The sequence below is a fragment of the Gallus gallus genome, chromosome 7, assembly GCF_016699485.2.
Source record: "Gallus gallus isolate bGalGal1 chromosome 7, bGalGal1.mat.broiler.GRCg7b, whole genome shotgun sequence".
NCBI classification, from domain to species: domain Eukaryota; kingdom Metazoa; phylum Chordata; class Aves; order Galliformes; family Phasianidae; genus Gallus; species Gallus gallus.
In genome coordinates this window covers 1,397,312-1,417,366 of record NC_052538.1, presented here as the reverse complement: position 1 = coordinate 1,417,366, position 20,055 = coordinate 1,397,312, and the positions used below count along the sequence as shown (strand labels likewise).

At 37.8% G+C, this 20,055-nt stretch overlaps 2 protein-coding genes and 1 long non-coding RNA gene across 6 annotated transcripts in view; 2 read left to right on the top strand and 1 right to left on the bottom strand.

The window, feature by feature from the left end:
- Positions 1-14,655, top strand: part of ITGAV (integrin subunit alpha V) — a 48,661-nt gene extending 34,006 nt beyond the window's left edge. For both annotated transcript variants that reach the window (NM_205439.2, XM_046943520.1), the window contains exons 22-30: positions 245-324; positions 3,201-3,281; positions 3,992-4,097; positions 5,011-5,169; positions 6,492-6,605; positions 7,445-7,558; positions 7,647-7,754; positions 8,760-8,882; positions 9,272-14,655. In NM_205439.2, coding sequence (NP_990770.2) covers positions 245-324; positions 3,201-3,281; positions 3,992-4,097; positions 5,011-5,169; positions 6,492-6,605; positions 7,445-7,558; positions 7,647-7,754; positions 8,760-8,882; positions 9,272-9,367 — 981 coding nt within the window. In that variant the 3' untranslated portion in view covers positions 9,368-14,655. The remainder of the gene's footprint in view (positions 1-244; positions 325-3,200; positions 3,282-3,991; positions 4,098-5,010; positions 5,170-6,491; positions 6,606-7,444; positions 7,559-7,646; positions 7,755-8,759; positions 8,883-9,271) is intronic.
- Positions 5,039-17,813, bottom strand: LOC112532756. Its single transcript, XR_003076024.3, has 3 exons — positions 17,593-17,813; positions 17,144-17,233; positions 5,039-6,126 (listed from the first exon to the last, which is right to left on the bottom strand). It is a non-coding gene; the product is annotated as an uncharacterized LOC112532756 (long non-coding RNA).
- A 100-nt stretch (positions 17,814-17,913) lies between these two features.
- Positions 17,914-20,055, top strand: part of FAM171B (family with sequence similarity 171 member B) — a 36,687-nt gene continuing 34,545 nt past the window's right edge. Inside the window, exon 1 of one of the 3 annotated variants that reach the window (XM_421851.7) lies at positions 17,914-18,137. In XM_421851.7, coding sequence (XP_421851.5) covers positions 17,990-18,137 — 148 coding nt within the window. In that variant the 5' untranslated portion in view covers positions 17,914-17,989. Of the gene's footprint in view, positions 18,393-18,759; positions 18,815-20,055 lie in introns of those variants that run through there. The other 2 variants (XM_040704056.2, XM_040704055.1) reach the window with 2 other exon arrangements.

The window sequence follows — 20,055 nt, the reverse complement described above, 5'->3', positions numbered from 1 at the left end:
AGCAAGGTGGTAAGCATGATGTATACCATGTATTTCTGTTTTATGGCATTGATGCATTGAGAGCAATCTATAGAGAGAGGGATATGTTTACTGCTATGATGAGCTGGACAAGTTTTATTTGCCAATTCTGTGTATGTTCTCTTTATGACCCCCTGCTTGAGCAACTGTAGTATAATAGTGTTAAGAAATTTTTATTTTGTAATTTATTTTACTTCCACTGAACCATGGTAATTTTTTTCTAAAGCTATTAGCTGGCCTGCGTTTCAGTGTGCACCAGCAATCCGAAATGGATACCTCTGTGAAGTTTGACTTGCAGATCCGAAGGTATGGAAATCTGTGAATATGCTCATTGCCTGGTAGATAATGTGCTGAGTATAATGATCATGAACTGAGCAGTTATAGTTTCATGCTGGGACAGTTGTATGGTCTTTGCTTGGTAATATTTTTAAAAACTAAACATTCTTCTATGAATTAAGGTTTCTAAAATACAGGAAAGATGCAGTTTTCTATTTGAATGTAGTTTCTTTTGCTTACAACTTTTACACAGGCCATGGCACAATTTGCTGTTCTAATATTGCTGTTTTAGTAATGGGGAGCAAAAGTATCTGAAGTGTTTCAAGACAAACTGCGTCTTCTGTACTTGCTGTAATCTCCCTGACATTTCTCTAGTGCCACAGTATAATTTTAGTCTTTGGGTTTCTAGACCTGTTTTAAAACTAGTGTTTGAATGCCTAATTGCTTCAGATCTAAAACCGGAATTTCAAGTTATATGTATTTTGAGGATGAATGACGTAAGTCTTTTTGAAGGGGCAATGCATATGGTGGTCTAAGTAGATGCAATATGCAGTGAAGCATTTTATGTGCTATACAGTAGTCAGTGCAAAAGAGTCTAAAAATTAAATTGAACGAAGTATTTAGTGGTTTTGTTAATCACAAGGTATGCACAGCACTTTTATATGTGATATATGAATATGAATTTATATCTACTGATAATATTCAATATTTGGAGATGTGATCAATGGGAATCTTTCTACTCAAACAGTTTTCTGTTGCTTAACCAACCATGCAAATGCATAGTACTTGTTTTTCCCTATACTGGAGCAGACCCTTCTTTTTCCTCTCTCAATTAAGGGTTTCATTGTTCATATGCAGTAAATAAATAGTTCTCATATACATTCATTTTTCAATTACAGGAGTTAAGTAGCTTTAAGCCTGCAATTCTATTTTAATGATACAGTGGTTTGCCATACTGATCCAAGTTTGTGGCAGCATTAAACATCTCTTTGATCTCACATTGCTGTCTATTCAATTTTCTCCCCCTTTTCCAGCAGATAGTAAGCTGTGACAGTAAAATTTGACTCTGTTTCTCTGCATAAAGCAATCTTGTTTGGGGCTTCTGTCTTCTCATTTAGACTACCAGCTGTCACTATCCACCTTTCCCTAGGAAACAGTCAGTAAAGAATCTCTATGTGAGATTGCTCAAGTCATGCTCCTCTTCTGATGGGAGAGAAAGAAAGTTCCTATCATGTTTTCTACCTTTTATGGAAGCAATTTCCTTAAACAACCTCTGACTGCTACTCATCATCATCCCTCCATATCTAGCCATGAGATCTGACTTATTGCCATTCCAACTCTCAAGTATTAATTAAGGAACTTCTGAGAAAACTGGCAATCTTAATATCATAAAATTGTAAAACAATAAACGTAAGAAGATGTCGTGGAAGAGAAATATCAGCTTGTCTTTTTGAAATGTATGTCTGTGACTACACCTGACTGGATGAATTCCTCTTGTCAGAAACACATGACTATTGTTTTCAATTGTTATGGCCCAAATTTTCAGAGTGGAGTGCTTTGAAGCTAGACGGCTCTTAAGACTTCAGGTGTTATCACTAAGTTGTTTCCCCCTTCCTTTCTCCAAAACCTGGATTTTTTTCACCAGCTTACCCTAGCCAGCATCCTACAGGGACTCGAGGCCACACTTCACTATTTTATCTGACAACAGTGTGATTTTTTTCTTTTTTAAGACACTGTCTCTTTCAGTCTTAATGTCATTCTACAAATACTCTTCTCTTCGCTTCTCCTGGTCCTGGCTTTGGAAGAACACTGCATAGTGGAAAAGTGTTAGTAGCTTGGACGTAGTCTTGCTGCCAACTATCTACCATGCCACTTGGGGTCCAATTCTAAAGTGCCAAGAATGCCAACTCTTAAGTGCCTCTCTTTCAAGAGCAGGCACTTAAGTAGCGGTCTCTGAGTGTGAGAACAGTGATGCAACTGAACATAGACATCACTGTTAGTAGTGACACGCATTATCAAGGTGTTATCTTGAAGAAGTTTTAAAGATAACTCTTGTTTTAAACTGACAAAGCTAGATTTCTAAAGCTGGCACACTTCCTACTGAAGAACTCTAGTCTCTGAAAGCATGAATTATTTTCTGGTCAGAAAGAAAACCCTATTGCAAGTCTTTTTTTTTTTTATTACAGCAAAAATAAAAAATAATACTGAGGATTTAAGATCTTTTTAAAGGAAATAGTTTGCTTTCACAGTCAGAATAATTCAGAATAATGAGAATTTTCTAAGGAGACCAGGATTCTGTTCTCAGCCCCACTTTGAGGGGAATTTGAGTGTGCTTTATATTTCTCTTGCTCTGTTTATAAACCAAGACCAAAGGAACTTTGTGTAAAAATGACTACATGCCCTAATATCTTGCAAATTATTTAGGAGATCCGAGGTGTGGGAATCAGATGTTAATTATACCCATCTGTTTTTTCAAAAAATTGTGAAGATGACAGGCAAAAGTAGCCCTAGCATACTTTTGTGCCTTGTGACTAGTTCAAGGCCGAGTCTCCAGGCAAAACAGATGTTCTGAAGAGGAACTTTGGGCTTTATGGGTTGTATAGTTGATGTTATTCAGCAGTTTCTTAGGTGTGGCAACTAAGGAACAAAGTCAGCACTAGCTTTGTTCCCTCAGTTAACTTCTCTCTTCAGAGAGAACTCAAACTGCATTGAAGGTGGGACTGGGATGCATTTAAGTAAGAGCTTGGTGGACAGCACTTTTAGTTTAATGTATCTGCTCTTCTACAGTGTCTCAGGGATCATGTTCTGATGTTACATCCAATCACTTTAGGGTTTTTTCATTTTTATATTTGTTTTTAATACTTAGTTTATTTTATTTAACAAATTCACTTCAATTTTCTTTGCAGTTCCAATCTGTTTGACAATCTAAGTCCTGTAGCATTCTATCAGGTTGACCTTGCCATTTCAGCAGCTGTTGAAATTAGAGGGTAAGGGTTGATACTATTTTAATACTTTTTTTTTTCATCTCAAGTGAGCATTATGTGTTTGTTTGTTTATAATTCAATAATCTTTCTTTCAGGTCTATCTGTGTTATTTTTCATGAATGAGTTTTGAATCATAATGTATCATTATCCAGCCACAATTTGGATTTGCAAATCTTAAGTAATTTAACAAATTGCAAAGCTAGTTCCAAAAATGATTGTTATGCTTCTGTTTTTTTCTGGGAGGCAGGGGGTGGGCTGGAGGGAAAACACTCCTCCATTTCATAGTTGCGCACGTTTCTCCAGATTGCTTTCCTCCCCCACAAACCTTTTCTAAATTTCAAAATCTTGTTAAAGATAAATTTGCAGTGGCTTCACCACCTTCAGTATGAAGCATGGTATTAATATTATCATGACTCCATTAACCTTCTTTGCTTCTACTTATCCAGTATATACTCCATAGCTAAAAGCTATAAAATCCTCTTGCTTACTTAGTTAACTCAGATTCCTGACTTGTCACATTATTAGATTTCTATTCCACTCATTTTCTGATCTTATTTTATGAGTATTTGGTAGATACACAATATAGTTTTTAAACAGAGGCTGAAAAAATTGCAGATTGTATTTTAGGCATGTACATTTTTTTGACATGTTCTAGAGAACTGCATTTTGTGTTTCATAATTGTTTATAACGAATTGTTTGCTCCACTGTTTAGCGTGTCATCTCCTGATCACATATTCCTTCCTATTGCAAATTGGCAGCCCAAGGAGAATCCTGAAACAGAAGATGATATAGGGCCTCTAGTTCAGCATATCTATGAGGTATGCAGTTGCTACTAATTTCAATTACATTATTTTGTGATAAAGGAAAAGAAAGCAATCTCCAGTGTAGCTTTCTGCTCAAGTAGATTATCTTATTTTATTCTTGTATAGAAACAAAGACTTTATTATGCTGGGTCAATAACTAGTATCTGCAAGAAGGGTTGGAATGCCTGCAATTACTGTAACAGAAGTGGCCAAGTATAATAGAATAATTTTTTTAATAACTTCATTACACATATTTTATTGTCTGTAAGATTTTTCTAGCCCTTTGAAATCTAGATAAAATATTTGAAGTACTTTGAACTCAGAAAATAACTCATGGCTGTAAATTATTTAGTATTTTCTTTAGTATTCCAACTGTTCCGACTCATTATTGTAAGTCTTGAAAAATTTTAAGTATTTAAAACTTTGTTGAAAAGTTTAAGTTCAAAAGAATGATCACAGCTTTAATCTAGACTGTTTAATTAAACAAATCTGAGAGAGCTGTGTGAATATGAATAGTGCAAGTTCTTTGACTTATAGGAGACCATTCATCTAAAGAAACAGGGTATATGTTATCTGTGCTCAGAGTATCTTGGCTGAGACATGTACAGAGGCTGTGATTTGTGATGACACTACAAAAACTATATTACTTCAAGGCAAAAAAAAAAAAATAATAATGCTAAAAAGCTTTTCTTGGAAGTTTTTTTCCCATCATATTACAGAAAAAAAAATCAAGTTCTGACTGCTGAGGGACTGTAGTTCAGTTAGCATTTTTAGGAAAAGTTGTTAATGTTATTGCTTTAAGTTGCCGGGGGTAGCGACATTCACGTCAGTATCATTTGTGGCTGAAATATAAACTAAGCACTATATGTGTCTTGACAACAGAAAGGATTTTTTTTTTTACATCTGTAATTTTTATTTTCATAATCAGCTGAGAAACAATGGCCCAAGTGCTTTCAGCAAGGTGATGATGACTCTGCAGTGGCCTTACAAATACAAAAACTATACACTCTTGTATATTGTTCAATATGACATTGATGGTCCCATGAACTGCACTTCTGATATGGAGATCAATCCACTGAAAATTAAGGTATGTGGTACTTTCCTTTTTGGTTGAGTGAAATGAAGTATGTTTGCTTATTTGGAAAGATGCTAATAAGACCTGAATCCCTCAAAATATCTAACACACAGAGTTGAGTTTTCCTCTATTGTTGAGGAGCAAGATGATAGCGTTTGATGGTATTTGCTAATGTACATGGCAGGTGAAATAAAAGGTAGATAACAGATGGCCAAACTAAAGATAAATTTGTGTCTGATTTCCTTTTGCTTTTTTTTCTTGAAATCTATGCTATCTGACTTCTAAGTCCAAAGCAATGGAGTTATGTTGAATGTAGTCTTAAAAATATTTCATGTACTTCAGGGCTATTCATATATATTTTCTAGGTTTTAATTCTTGACAGAATTGCTTTATTTTTAATGTTAGTAGCTTTTCTGTTGCTTAGCATCTTCCAAAGATCCCACCTTGGTCAATAAGTGTGTTTCCATAGGGCTTAAACAAATATTATTTTCTTCAGCAAAACAAATGGTTTGTAAAGAGCAGAACAGAAGAAACTCCTTTTTCCTAGGTTGGAATAGACAAAGAAATATCAGAAAAAAACCAGGAAATTTTGATTGAGAGTACAGTTGAATCATAAACTAACTTAGAAGTGGTAGTAAAAATTAGATTGAGAAGAATTTAAGCAAGTCTGTATAAAAAGATTTAGGGAAGATATTTGTTGAATAGAGCAATAAAGAATTACTCGTGTATCCTTGATAATCAGAATAATCCTGCTATACATTTCTTAGTTAGAAGGACTTCAGTGTGGCTCTGCCTAGTCCCAGATACAAATTTCAATCTTACATTTGGAATTTGTAAGGAAATAGTGAAATTATTTCTTAAACTTATTGGACGCTTTTCCAGGTCTCTCTGTTGTATGTCAGTGTACACACGTACAGTGATATGGTACATCAGTGCTGTGCTAGTGCTGTTTTTTCAGAACGAAGAAACCTGAAATGATGAGGAAAAATATTTAATAGAACTTGACAAAATCAGATTTTTATTCCAATCTCAGTATTTTTATGTTCATTGTGCACTTGAGAATGTTTTGAGTTGAAGAAGAGTTAAGTTATTCAAGGCTTTTTATTAGATCTCAGTAGAAATTTAGCAGTGGTTTAGAAATGACATGAGTAATGTTTTAATAACAGCTATAGCTGAAGGCAGGTTCTGAAGTAATGCAAAGCTTCACTAGGACAGAAAGAGGAGGAAAACTGATAAGTTCTATTATTTTCATGAACTTTTAACTTAACTTTCAAGTTTTCAATAATCTAAAGGAAAGAATTATTTATTGTTTGGGCTTCCTTGGTTTATCCTAGATTTCTGCTCCTAAAGAGGATGAAAAGAATGAAACGTTTAGCAGGGAAGATAACCGCAATCATCGTATCAGTCGGAGAGATTTAACTGCCATTGAAGGAGACGTGCAAACCTTGGTAAGCTTTCAACATTGATAGATCCATACTACGTTGATTTTTAATGGAGAGATGAAAGCTCTGTGTGACAAAGTATTGTTTCAGAAAACATGCTAGAGCTTGTTCCATGTTTTAAAGTTTAACAGAGAAAGAGTCATATTGTCTGGAGCTGTGTGATGGGTTTTGTTTGTTTTTATTTTTCCCCAATGTGTACATTTTTCTCATAGTCTTCCAATGATGTGTGTGGCTACAGATTTTTGCTGTTCTAAGTTCTATGCCTTTAAAAACAGAAGTCGAGACATTCAGTACCAGGCTTCTGTATTGTGCTATTTCTTGCATTTGGAAACCAGTAGTTCATAGGAGAAAGACAGGCAACACAGGTAAAACAGAAGCAGATGAGTGCTGTATTCATCATCTTTGCTATAAGGAGTAGATTACAGTTTAGGTCAGTCAGTCAGTCAAGATTGAAGAGCAAAGTGTATTTTTTTTGTTGCAGTTGCTTAGCCTTGAGTTTTCCTGCCAAAACAAAAGTGCAGGATAGTAATGTAAATTGATCAGAAATGCCCTCCAGTCTGTAGAAATTTCTTTTTATATGTGCGTAGATAAAGAAAATATCCTAAATCTACTGATAGAAGTTTCAGTTTTGGGATCCAGAAACGTAGAACTGGCTCTAGTACTGTTTTGCTGAATATGAACTTACTGAACAGTCGGTAGTCACTTAAAATTGGTCTTCATTTAATGTATTTAAATAGCTAATGGTGCATTGCCTAGAAAATAGAGTAAATACCTATGCAAATAATGTCATTAACAGTTTCAAATGTTTTCATCTTTCTCATATAATTTCTGTTTTTCATGCACAGGGCTGTGGAAATGCTGATTGTTTAAAGATAGTCTGCCAAGTTGGCCACCTGGAGAGGGGGAAGAGTGCAATATTGTATTTAAAGTCAAGACTTTGGACCCAAACTTTCATGAATGTAAGTAAAGGGGTACAGTATGTCCCTGCTTCTGAAACACAGTGATTTTATATACATACACAATAACAATTTTGTTTATCTTGTATAGAAAGAAAATCAGAATCACTCCTATTCCCTTCAATCATCTGCTTCGTTCAATGTAATAGAGTTCCCTTACAAGAACCTTTCTTTTGAAGATATTCACAATTCTACAGTGGTAAGTCATTTACATCCACCCTGAATTAACAAAAATAATCATTTTGTCAATGATACAAAAAGAATGATAGTTCAGTAGCTGTTTGTGGCTTAGTTTAATTCTAATTGTATCAAATCTTTGATTCATGAATTAATTTCAGTTACATACAGTTGCGAATAAAGGGAACATTTTGTGCTAAAACTGAAATTAACGCTATTTGTAGCATTAAAGAATTAACTGAAAAATGAAAAAAGGAAGTGATGGCGAACAGTTCTAAGTATTCCTTTTCACATCAAATTCGGTAGAGAAATATTTGATTTTTGAAAATCGTGCTTTTCTGTAGTAGCACTTACAAGTCTGAATATCGGGCCTTGATTATATTACAATGACTGAAACTGAAGACCATCTGTGCCCTAGAGAGGTCTAAAGAGAAAGGAGACAAGGTGCAAACGGGAAGAAAGATATGGGTCACTCCATTTGGCTGCCAGAAGAAGTTTTTGGTTGGCATTATACTGTAAAAGATTTTAGAAGAGGCTGAAAAAGGACTGTGATGGTTTATTTTGGAGTATAGTTCCAATGACTATTATTAACTCCCTTTTAGCTCCTAGAATTTCTGGAGTTGAATCCCCCCTGCCAAGGAATTTTAAGGAACTTTACCTTTTAAGGGGAAAAAAAAAAAAAGAAAGCACTGAAAAATTTTTCTTTAATTTTCAAAACATTTCCAAAACCCTGCAGTTGTACTGAGAATCACCAAGCATTATAGAACACATGTTGCCATGGTATCACTGACTGAAGGGGGGAAAAAAACCACAAACAACTCCTGAAAATCCTATTAAATTTGGGTCACTGAAGCCTTTTTGTCACTATTCTATGGCTGCTTACTCACATCAGAGTGAAAAGTTAATTTGTGCTGGATTAAGATTATTTTAATTACAATAGAAACCAGATAAGCAGTACTTAAAATGCATGAATGAATTCACAATTCAACTGCTGTGCAAAATGTGTTTAATTGTGTTTTTCTATTAGGTTACTACAAATATTACATGGGGCATTCAACCACAGCCTATGCCTGTGCCAGTGTGGGTTATAATTTTAGCTGTCCTAGCAGGATTATTGCTCTTGGCTGTTCTAGTGCTCGTTATGTACAGGGTAAGTACAGTATTGTTTACTTGGGGGTTGTTTTCAGTACCACTGGTGTATTAATTCAGATAAGTAGCAGCAGCTTGCATAGATATCTTGTTTTCTGGTGACCTGAATGTGTTAACTTTTTAGTTAAACATAATAACTTTTGTGCTTTGTGAGGTAGAAGTTGAATAATAAAAAGATAACGTCTGTGATTGTGCTGAAATAATCACTTTAAATGTCTGTATCTGGTATTTATAGGCCTTAGAGGCCAAAAAACCAAGAGAAAGTGAGTGGCAGGAAAAAAACAATCAATAACCAATCAGATAAAATCTGTTCAAGAAGCAGCAAGAAAAAGATCTGTGTGTATTTGAAAATCAGATGGTTCAACTTCTCTATTGTTTTCTGGTTTACAGATGGGCTTTTTCAAACGTGTGAGACCACCTCAAGAAGAACAAGAAAGAGAACAGCTGCAGCCACATGAAAATGGGGAAGGTACATCAGAAGCTTAAGCAGAGTTTTATCTGTAAGACATTCTAAAACTTAAAAATGCCTACATCTTAGTTACAAATACAGGCTTCCCCCTTAAGGACAAAAACACTCATGACTGCAAGGATGATGGTGTCAGGAGATATCAGCACATACATAAATAAGAGCAATATATTTAAATCCTCATTTTTGTATTAATCATGTCCATACATGTGACTAACACGTCTGCACTGATCTGTGTGTGAAAACCGTTAAGTAAAATGTAGTGCTATGAGTTTGCTTATTGGGATGTAGGAGACATGTTTTTAACAGACCGACTTTATATGAGCTACTACAGACTCTTCACACAGCTGAACCCAACAGCTTCCATAGATACTTGAAAGATTACATTTTGTTTCTATAGATACTTGTTTTTGTACACTACAGTTTGTTTCCCAGCTCTTGAAAGCTAGTTGCACAAAAATGATCACGGCTTGTTTTACAAAACTCAACAATATTCCTTGACTCATTAACTCTGCTGGGGATTTCCCTCTTGCTCAAAAAACCACAAAAAAGATTCTTCAGTGGACTCACAGATGTGATACCTGTTGTGCACTCTCTCCTGTCTAGTCGTTTGTCTTGAGTTATCCTCTAAATGTTACAGATACTGTTCTCCAGGCCTGAGATACGTTATGAGAGGGGTAGAGCCTACACCATGGGAGGGGTAGAGGGCTGGAGATGATCTACTTGCTATATGGGACCTAGCGAAAATATTAAGGACAAGATCCAAAGACTGTGCTATGTATTTCTATGCAGCAAGATCCATTTGTCCCAAAGTGTCTTGGCAGCATGGTGCCTTTTAGGAATGACCAGGGACAAGATCTTGGACTGTGGCTGCCCACAGACATGTCTGATGAGAAAACCTTTCTCCAAAGATCAAACCTCCACAGGGTTTGGAGTCTGAGTGTGTATGTTACTTGGGCTGAGTTAAAGTTTCTGGCAAAGCAATGGACGTTGGTTACCTGAGTGACAGTTTACCTGATGCGCCCTGGAGAAGATGTTAATAATTCTCACATTCCATAGTTGACTACATCCAAGTGCAGGATATAGTGATAACAGGGATGGTTTAAACTACACTGTGTATCAGCCAAATATATCTAGATTACATCAGTACTTTAGCCTCACTTTCACCTACCCTAATAGAGTAGTGAGCTTGTCAAATGAAGCAGAGTATAGCTGGCAAAGTGAAAAGGTTTTAAAAGAGAAGGTTGAGTTGGCTTGTTCCAGTTCATTCATTCATCGTACATTTGATTGCACAAAAGATATTTAATTATGTTCAATACATTTCATTGCCAGAAGAGAGACTATTTCATATCACTGCTGGTTTATACACATACAAAAATGTGAGTGGGTTCAAGCCATTGGTTTTTGCTATTCTTAGCTTAATTCTCTCATTATTGGTCTACTAAAGTGAAACCTCATATACGTATGAGAGCACACAAAATATCTGTATGCATTTCAGTAAGTAAGTGCAAATTAAGCAGGTATTTAGCACACATGTAGCTGTGCTGCACAAAGCTTAGAGTGGACATACTTAAACTGGTAGAAAGATGCCTTAAATGAGATTTGTTTATTCTCTACTCTGAAAAAGAATGCAGCCACATACAGAAAGAAACATTCCTACTCTAATTATCCTGATGTGGTTTCTGTGTGTGTATTTAAAAAAAAAAAAAAAAGGTTGGCAGAGGGACAAAAACTTGTTTTGTAATCTGTGGTATTCATTCACATCTGCATCTCTTCCATAAATGCTGCAATGTCCAGTAAAGCCAGAATTACCTGAAATGAACAGTTTGATTTGACTCTCATTTCTGCCTCCTTTCTGAGATACAATCCACAAATGGCTTTCTTTGTTAAGTCCATTTTTAGTCACTAGACCATGATGGCGTTTGAGTCATTAAGGGAGACAGCAAGAAGGCTGTGAGGGCCAGTTTGTATATCACATCATGGCTTGTATATTTTTCCATGTATATGTTTTTATTTTAAACTAGTTTAGATATAATTAGTTTGAGACAATATAGGGCAAAATTCTGTTTTCACTGAATTTTTCAGGTCTTTCTTGTGACCAAAGTCATTCTTTTGCGTTTGCTTCTAGCATTGTTACTAGTAATATAGTAAGGAATTGGGAGTCAGGCTTTGATCCTGGCCTCAGAATGTGACTTTTATAAAACACAACCGTAGTTACTTACACAGGCTTCTATTTCTCACACCTCATCAATTTACTATCTGTGCAAGAAGATTGTTTTTAATCTTAGTAGGTTAAGAGGTTTAAGGGACTGCCAGACAGACCAATAGCTCTAATTCTTGTGTGTTTTTTCCTTACGTGTACATACCAGGTTGACTTGAAATTTAGTAGACTACTTGCATATCTAGGCACTATAAGGAGATGAGGAGGAAAAAAAAACCACAAAAAAAAAAAAACATGGTCAAGATATCTTCAGCTGACATGGAAGGGATTTTGTAGCCCTGTTTATGTCAGTGCTAACTATGTCTTAATTTCACTGTGGCAACTGGAAAATCATTTTACTGTTCTTCAAAATAAAGAGGTACATTTTGTTGGTACATCTACTGTAGCTATGGAAAGTTTCTTCTGTTTACTGAAGTTACATAAAAGACTTATTTAAATGATTTTTATTTTGACATACTATCTGAGAATAAATGCAAACAGTTACTTCTCCCACATCCACTAATTTCCAATCTGATTGGTTAAAGAAAGAAAAGTAACAACATAAGTGGAGCACACAGGTATCTTGGTGAACATAAATGGTCATAAGATCCCAAATTCACTTTAAAGTGACATTATTCTTTTAGGAGGGTTCTGAACACAACACTTTTCTGAAGGGATGTACAAGCAGTCTTTGGTTTTGCATTTTAGTTTTGGTAGTACAATTAAAGAAAATATATGTATATGCACTTGTGTCACTATAAATTTTATAGTGGCGTACAGGCATTGATGTATTCTTATAGCACATATTTTAGAGAGATGTTAAAACTTTTAAATTAACTTTAAAAAAGTATTTTGGAATGAAATGAATGCCCTTGAGTCAAAACTAATGCAAATAAGATACATACTGCAAGCATTAAAAAAAAAAAAAGCCAACACAAATACAGTATCAGATAATTGACTTGGCCTTCCTTAAGAGAGAGTTATGTTTCAGAAGCATAATTTTTATGTATATAATATCAGCAATTATGTTAGCCAATGAAAATGTTTTCAAGTGCTATATCTTTATAATGAAATATGAAATTCTGTATCTGTTCTAGTTTACAATTATTGCACCATCTCATGATACATAACAGAGGGTGATTTATATTTAAAGTGCATACTGTCTGGTATAACATTTGACAGTATTGAGGAAATGTAAAGAGAAGAATGTAATTGATAGGTCGTTTCTTTCAAGAAACACTACCAAATTGAGATAGCTTTCGTTTAAAGATGACTGCTTATTGTTCTAAATTTTGATCTACATGATTCATGCAATGCTTATGAAACTCTCAGAAAGTTTATTATACATGTACTTTTTAAAAACACATTTATTCCAAGTGAAGGCTTCAATGTTCATATGTTTCTAAATTTGTGCCTGCGGTTAAGTAGTCATTTAGCTGAACTCTTGTGGGTATTTAAAAAATATTTTAGCTGTAATCAGCATGTTCTTGGTCCTTCAAAGGATTCACGTTGCACTTCAATGTACTGCAACACTGAGCTCTGCTGATGGTTACCCATAGGCCCTGCAGTATTTTTCCTGTACTGTCCCAAATAGTCAACAACGGATCAAGATTACACTGGTGAAAATCCAGTTAGTTTTTTTTGGTCTGTGTTAAGGCCTATTCCACAGTCCAATGAAGTAACACAAAACCTGACATTCACCTTTCAATTATACTCTTGGAGTTAAATGTTATTGACAGTTAATGAGGAAGAAAAAATAAAGGAATTTATGAAATGAAAATGGAAGTCCAGTATAAAAAGTAATTGGCAAAGCACAGATGAGCGTTACAGTAAAGGGAGAGCTTTTTGTTTGCTTACTTGAGTGATGGGATGAACCCATAAGTAGTGGCAGTGGCCTTTTATTACAAACAAATGGCACACGTTGGAGCATGATTCCATGCTGACCTCTGCTGATTCTCACTGATGGGAGAGGGATCTGAGCTCTTTGGTACCGAATCTCTAGCTTCTAATTCCCAAGTGCAATATAACATGATCGGAACTAGTTCACTGCCAAGTTGTCTGGTTTCCTTTGTCTAGGAAGGGATGTAGCATTTGTTGACTTGCAGTGGTCAATATTTTGAAGAACTTTAACAAAACTAGTGTGATGAAATGACACGATAAATGAATGGTGTAGCAAGATGTTGATCACTCACGTTGGGTGAAACAAGATGTATATTCTAAACTGTATCCATTACTAACTGTTGAATTATTGAGAATTGGTACAATATTCTTTAAGCCCACTGTTGAAAACATGACTAGAGACTGTAAAATAATGGGTTTGAGTCTGTAGTGCTACTGCTATTTCATAGAAAGTTGGTCATTTTTTTTTCCATTGTGTAGAAGTTTTAAATAATAACCCGAGGAACTTAGCATTACACGCAGTGACCTCTCCAGATACACTTCATTAAGATTGAGTAACTTGACCTTTGGCTTTTGTAAAGTAAATGAAGAACTGATGTAGCATTTCAAACTCTTCAAAAACATCTTCAAAAGATGGTTTCAGGTTTAGGTGGCCCTTTCTAGTCCAGGAAGGCAACTGGTATTTGCTATGATATAAATATGTTGAAAATGTAACGTTGTATTTCTTGGTAATAGAATTTTTGAATTGATTTTTTGCTCGTGCATTAAATCATTATAGCATTGTTTGCACAGGCAGAAAATTAACATACTAATGAGACTGCTGCGTTTTGGGTTTCTTAGTTATGTAGTAAATATTTGTAATGAATGGGAATATTTTCAGTAACTATGAACTTGTTTCCAAGGCCTTCGGTACATTTAAAGAGAGCAATATACATTTGAAGTCACCTTATTTTTATTAAGTTATAAACCTTGCAAAAAATGTGGGTATTATAGCACAGTAATTTTGTACTGATATCAAAAAATAGCTATTAAGCTATGGTTTACTTTTCAATGCATTCTTTTCATCTTAATTGAAAATTGATTTTATTAGGTTGTATTTTTCTATATGTGTATTCAATTTCAAAATATTGTTGGATAACCTGTTTGAAAAAATGTATTTTGAGTTGATTTTGATGTTAAGAATTTTGGAATAAAATACCTCTTAACTAACACGGCTTCCTTCCTTTTTCTTTCCTAGATTATTTGAAAATATATATCTAATTTACCTTAAAGTATTTCATAGTATATGTTTACAACCCCTGTTACGTACTAACCATGAAAAGGTCATATTTACATAACTTCTACGTTTTCAACTGAAACAGTGCAGGTTAACCACAAGTCAAATAATTCATAACCACAAGCAAAAATGAAGATCTGGTCAGAAAGATTTTTCTCGTCACAAAAAACAACTTTCTTACAGAGATGTCTGTGTACCAGAAGGAACTCAGATTCTGTAGCTGTCGCATCACTAGAAAATGTTCAATTCTCGGCCTTTGTTCAGGAAAATTCTCAGAAGGATTGTTTGCTGTTGTTGTTGTGTTCTTAGGCTAATTTTATCTTAGGATTACAGTCTAATTAACAATCATCCTAGTGAGTGGGGAGACAGTAAATACTTTGTATTGTGATAAAGGCGTACACTTTTAAGTTCCATTGATTGCACATCTGTTTTTTTGTTGTTGTTTTTGTTTTTTTTTTAGAAATAAATATTGGCATTGGTGAAAAAAAAAAAGTCCAAAACTGGATTACCTGGATTGTTAGTAGAGAATGTGTTGGCCTATAGACAATGTCAAAAAAGGACACTGAAATACTGGTAGTTATGTTTTAATTCACAGCATTCGGCGCATTCACAATAGCTGCAGTTGAAGCATGTACAAAACATTATGGCAATAATCAAAATATGCTTCGGAGTGTTCTTTCAATACAAGGTGCAGCCAATTCAGGCCTAGTTTTGGATAGCTTCAGTTAGTTATCAGCACGGTGACTGCTATATCTGTATACCAGTTCCAAAACAACGCATGATTAAGAAATTAATGACAAGAGCTGTATCAGTACAGCAACATGGGAACAGTGAGTGTTTTTTTCAATGTTTTCCCATCTTAACATTGCCCTTACCTTAACCACCTCAAAGAAAATGATGGTCCATGTCTTGAGGTTATTTACATCAACAGAACTCTATCTCCAGTTCAGTTATACTGCTTCACATGCTCTGAGTTTCTAAGTTATTGGTATATTAATAAATATGAGCATATATAAATGCATTTTTAAATTACCTGTTAAAGTAATTCAATAATGTGGTGAAAACTGAGACTTTTTCTTTTGATTATTTGTATAAACCTCTTACAAAGAGTTAGGATTAGTGCTGTCAGAAGGCCATAGGTCACACAGAGTATTTCAGAAACAATCTTTTATTGCATCTTTCAGATAAACCTGTATGTTGGGTGCTGAAACATTACCTCACTTCACAGGTGTGTAGGACTTGCCACGACCAATCTTGTAGGGCCCAAATGTGTAACACAGGCCTTCAAACGTAAGAAGCCAAGAAGAGACATACCTAGTCTTTACAGCTTCACAGGCAGACCATGTCTGCTTGTTACTTTTATCACATATCTACACTGACATTTTGTGTTCCTTTGTACAGGCTTTTCAGTCTCTGACAAAATATCACCAGATGCCACGTTACATCCCTTCGGTGGTTAACAATGTGCAGCTATCTTGTAATCTATTCAAATTTTGGAAACTATGAGACCAACCTTTGGAGATTGCAGAAGTTTCTGTAGGACATATTACTTCAAATAAGTGCACGGGAAGGTGAAATAAATTACTTATTATCAGATTTCAACCTTTTTTTTTTTTTTAAAGAAAATTTGGCTAAGAAACTGTGAAGCTGATTGTGATTTTTCTTATTTTCTGAACTTCGTGTTGTTTGTACTATCTGGGGTGTGCAAGTGCCTTTTCAGCAGTTTATCTAAGTGCAGTACCAACACCAAATTTCCACGATACTTCCTTTTGTGAACTGTTTTCAATAATATCTCTTAACATGTGCTTAAAGGATTTATTTCAGAACTCCATAAAGATTAATTATGCATACTCACACCATCAACATTAATTTAAAATGTTGCAGCTGCAAATGGGTTAAACCATCCATCTCCAACTACATCTTTTTTTTTCCTAAGAGCCCAAACATTTACAGATAAACATCTACTTGATCCATGCTCACCCAATACCACACACCCTTCATCAGACATTAATTATCAAAGGGAACAAATCGCTTAAAGCATTTAGTTAGCTTTCTGTAGATCTCCTTCCTCTCTCTGAACATACAGTGGCACAGGGATTCAAAAGTGAATTTAACTGTAGCAGAGGCTGTGCAGAAGCAGGCCTTTTACTTTGCCCTGATAAAGGGCTGAATAGGAAGCTAGTTAAGAGGATGTTATCTGGACCGACGGGCACTGAACAAGTGAGAATCTCTCCACTTCGTGAGCTGCTAGAGGAGAGCTCCAAACCAGCAAATGCTGGTCTCGTTCAGTGCCCTTTTGCTCAGTTCAAATAAAGGTCACTTCAGAAGAAATAGTTTTCAATGCATGTATTTTTTGGTGTTGATGAAGAAGAGGGAGACCAACGTACTCAAACTATTGTAGAGAAAAGTAGTGAACCTTACCTGCTGAGGTGGCTGTAAGTTTCTCATTGCAGCACAGTTCGTCCGTAGGGCACGAGTGGATGAAGTCATATTTTTCAGCAAACTCAGCAACTGTAACAAAACTGTATTTTCAGTGACAGCCACACATCTCAATGAAGTCACTGTTAATGCCAATTAAACCACCACGTTGTACTGCACAGAATAACATTAAATTATAAGATAAATATAATATATTTTTTTAGATTTATTAGAAAATCCACAGAAAACACACATTGTAACCTCTGGGAAAAACATATATTCTTCCACAGTTAGTAATTCTGTTGCATTCCTTTTCCACTACATAGAAGAAATCTTCTGAGGGCTGAACCCTACAGTTTGGCCTGGCACCTCACTATGTTTAACATATGGACCATTATTTGGCTATTTTTAAATTCAATTAAAGGGAAGTAAATTCCAAAGCAGTTCTGTACCTTCTGAAGAAACTTGTTTATGAGTGAAGCGACACACGGAACAGCCTCAGCACCTGCCTCTCTACAATCAAGGCACGGCCACGTTGGTGCTGGCATGAAATCCTCTGTGAGGCGGTCCCGACGTGTTTTCCGCACTTAATCCAGTCAGGTGTTGGGAAAAACTTCTCTGAAAGAGCGGTGATGCTCAGGGAGGTGCCGGGTCACCGTCCCCGGACGTGTGTGGACGCGGCACAGTGGGTGCCCGCGCTGACGGAACACTGCAGCCCCAGCACCGCCCCTCAGGGCGGCCCCGCCCCGGCACGTAGCGGAGGGGGTGGGATCAGCGGCCGCTCGGTGCCGGAGCTCCCGGTGTGGTGTTCGCCCGCGATGCTCCTCGGCTGCCCGCGGGCTGCCCGCCATGCCGGGGACCCGCGGGCCGCCCCCCTCTCTGCTTCTGGCGCTGCTGCTGCTGCTGCTGCAGGGCCGGCCGACGGCCGCCGCCGCCACCCGCCCTCAGCCGGAGCGAGCGGCGCTGCCGGGGGGAGCCCCCGCCGCGGCGGCCTCAGGTAACGGTACCGGACCCGTCGTTGCTTCCCGCCTTCCCTGAGGAGAATCTTCTTCTCCCTCCGCGGGGACGGCGACCCCGAGGAGCCCCGTTTCTCCGAGGCGTTAAAATGGAGCGGGGGAGGGAAGCGGCTGTGTCGCAGGGTCGGGCGGAGCGGGGCTGTGTCGGTGCGGCTCTGCCGTACCTGCGCGGAGGATGCGAGGAGCGGAGCGGGATCCATCTTTGATAGCGCGGCTGCCCCGCGGCGCGAGGGGAGGTGAGGTGAGGTGAGGGAGGGGAGCGCGCGGTGCGCCTCGCGGGGTGTCGTCCTCAGCCGGCGCCGGGCCGCCGTCTCACCGCCAGCCGCCGCGGTATCCGCGCGCAGAGCTGCGGCCACGGCGAGGCATTCATCGTCGCGGTTATAGATACGTTCTGAAGCCTTAACGGCTCGAGTCAGGAGGAGGTTAAACGTTTGCCTCAAACATACTGCTTTTCGCCGGAGGATCCCGGAATGGTTTCAGGCATTAATTATTGAAGCTCTTGTAGCACCCGGGCTCCATTTGGGGGTTTCAGTGAAGCATATGCTTGGCTCTGCCATGTGTGTGTTTCTATTTCCAGCTGACTCCGAGAAGGTAGAGCGTGTGCTGAGCTTTGGGCATATGGTTAGCGTTGCTGCTGAACCAAAGCGCATATACCAAAGTACGTGTGTTAATTGGGAAAAGGAAGGGGGAAAAGGAAAGGAGCCCAAATTATGGTCTTGTGACTTCTTAAACGTGGGGAGCAAGAAGCCACGTTGGGTAGGATGCGAATGCACGCTTGAATGTTCCTGATATGCGCTTAAAAATGCCTTCGTTTGATTTTGTGGTTTGTTTGTTGCTTTTATTTGTAATAGCTCTAAGTCAAAAGGCCTACCCTGTGGGGCTGCGAGGAAGGCTGTGTGCTGGGCAGCGAGGGTCTGCCTCCTCCTTTTGAACCCATGCTTCTCTCATCGTTTTGGCACTCCTTGTTTTCAGAGGAATGTAACACGCATCACCTCTGTGAAAAGGCACTGTCAGCATTTCTACCTTGTGCAGCCAACGGTTCGCTCATTAAAGCTAGCCCAGAAGGCCATTTTTTTTTTTGTGATCCGCTGCTTCTCTCTGGTCTTGCACATGGATTCTGTTTTGGGCAGCTCTATGACCTTACTGCTCTCAGTGCTGCCAAAATCCCTGTGGTACCCAGTCTGACCCCAGCGCCATTTGTTCACAGTCGTGGCCATGGCAGATCGGTGTGCCCGGTGGCTGTTGCTTTGCTTTGTTTTCCTTTATTTGCTCACTGTGTCTCATGCTTTTGCAAGTCCTGAAACGGCAGTACGGGATGTAGCTTTCGTAATCAATCCCACCTTACAGATGTTAGGAACAGCTAGCTGTTTGTGCTGCCCCTCGGCATTTGTTTGTGTCATGTGTAGGCACAGATACAGCTTTGTTTCACTCCTTGGCTGGCTTTCTAAATCATCTTGCTGTTTTTCTTTCTTCTTTCATAACAAATTGATAAAACCTACAGTGGTTAATCTTCAAAAGCAACAAACTAATCACCGTCAGGAAACCTCCTCTGAAATCTGCTAAGCGCTGCTCTGTGTCATGTGGCTTTTCCTTTCGGCCAAGTACTGCAGGTAGTTGTTGTTATTTCGATGCATCTGAAATCTTGAAAAGCCACGGCTTGATTCTGGACCTGGATTTATCAGATATTCGTGCCCCGCCCCCTCTCAGTGAGCTCTCCTTGTGATGGCTTACTGCCGAGAGGCAGGCAGGATAAATGGCTGTTGCTGTGCCCGCAGGAGCCTGGCAGCAGAGCGTTCCCTCAGGGCAGTGCTCTGAAAGGCCGCTCCTGCAGCAGCTGCAGGCCCTGTGCTGGGGCTGTGCAGGCAGGCGGAAGAGGAGAAACCTGAGTTTGGTTTTATG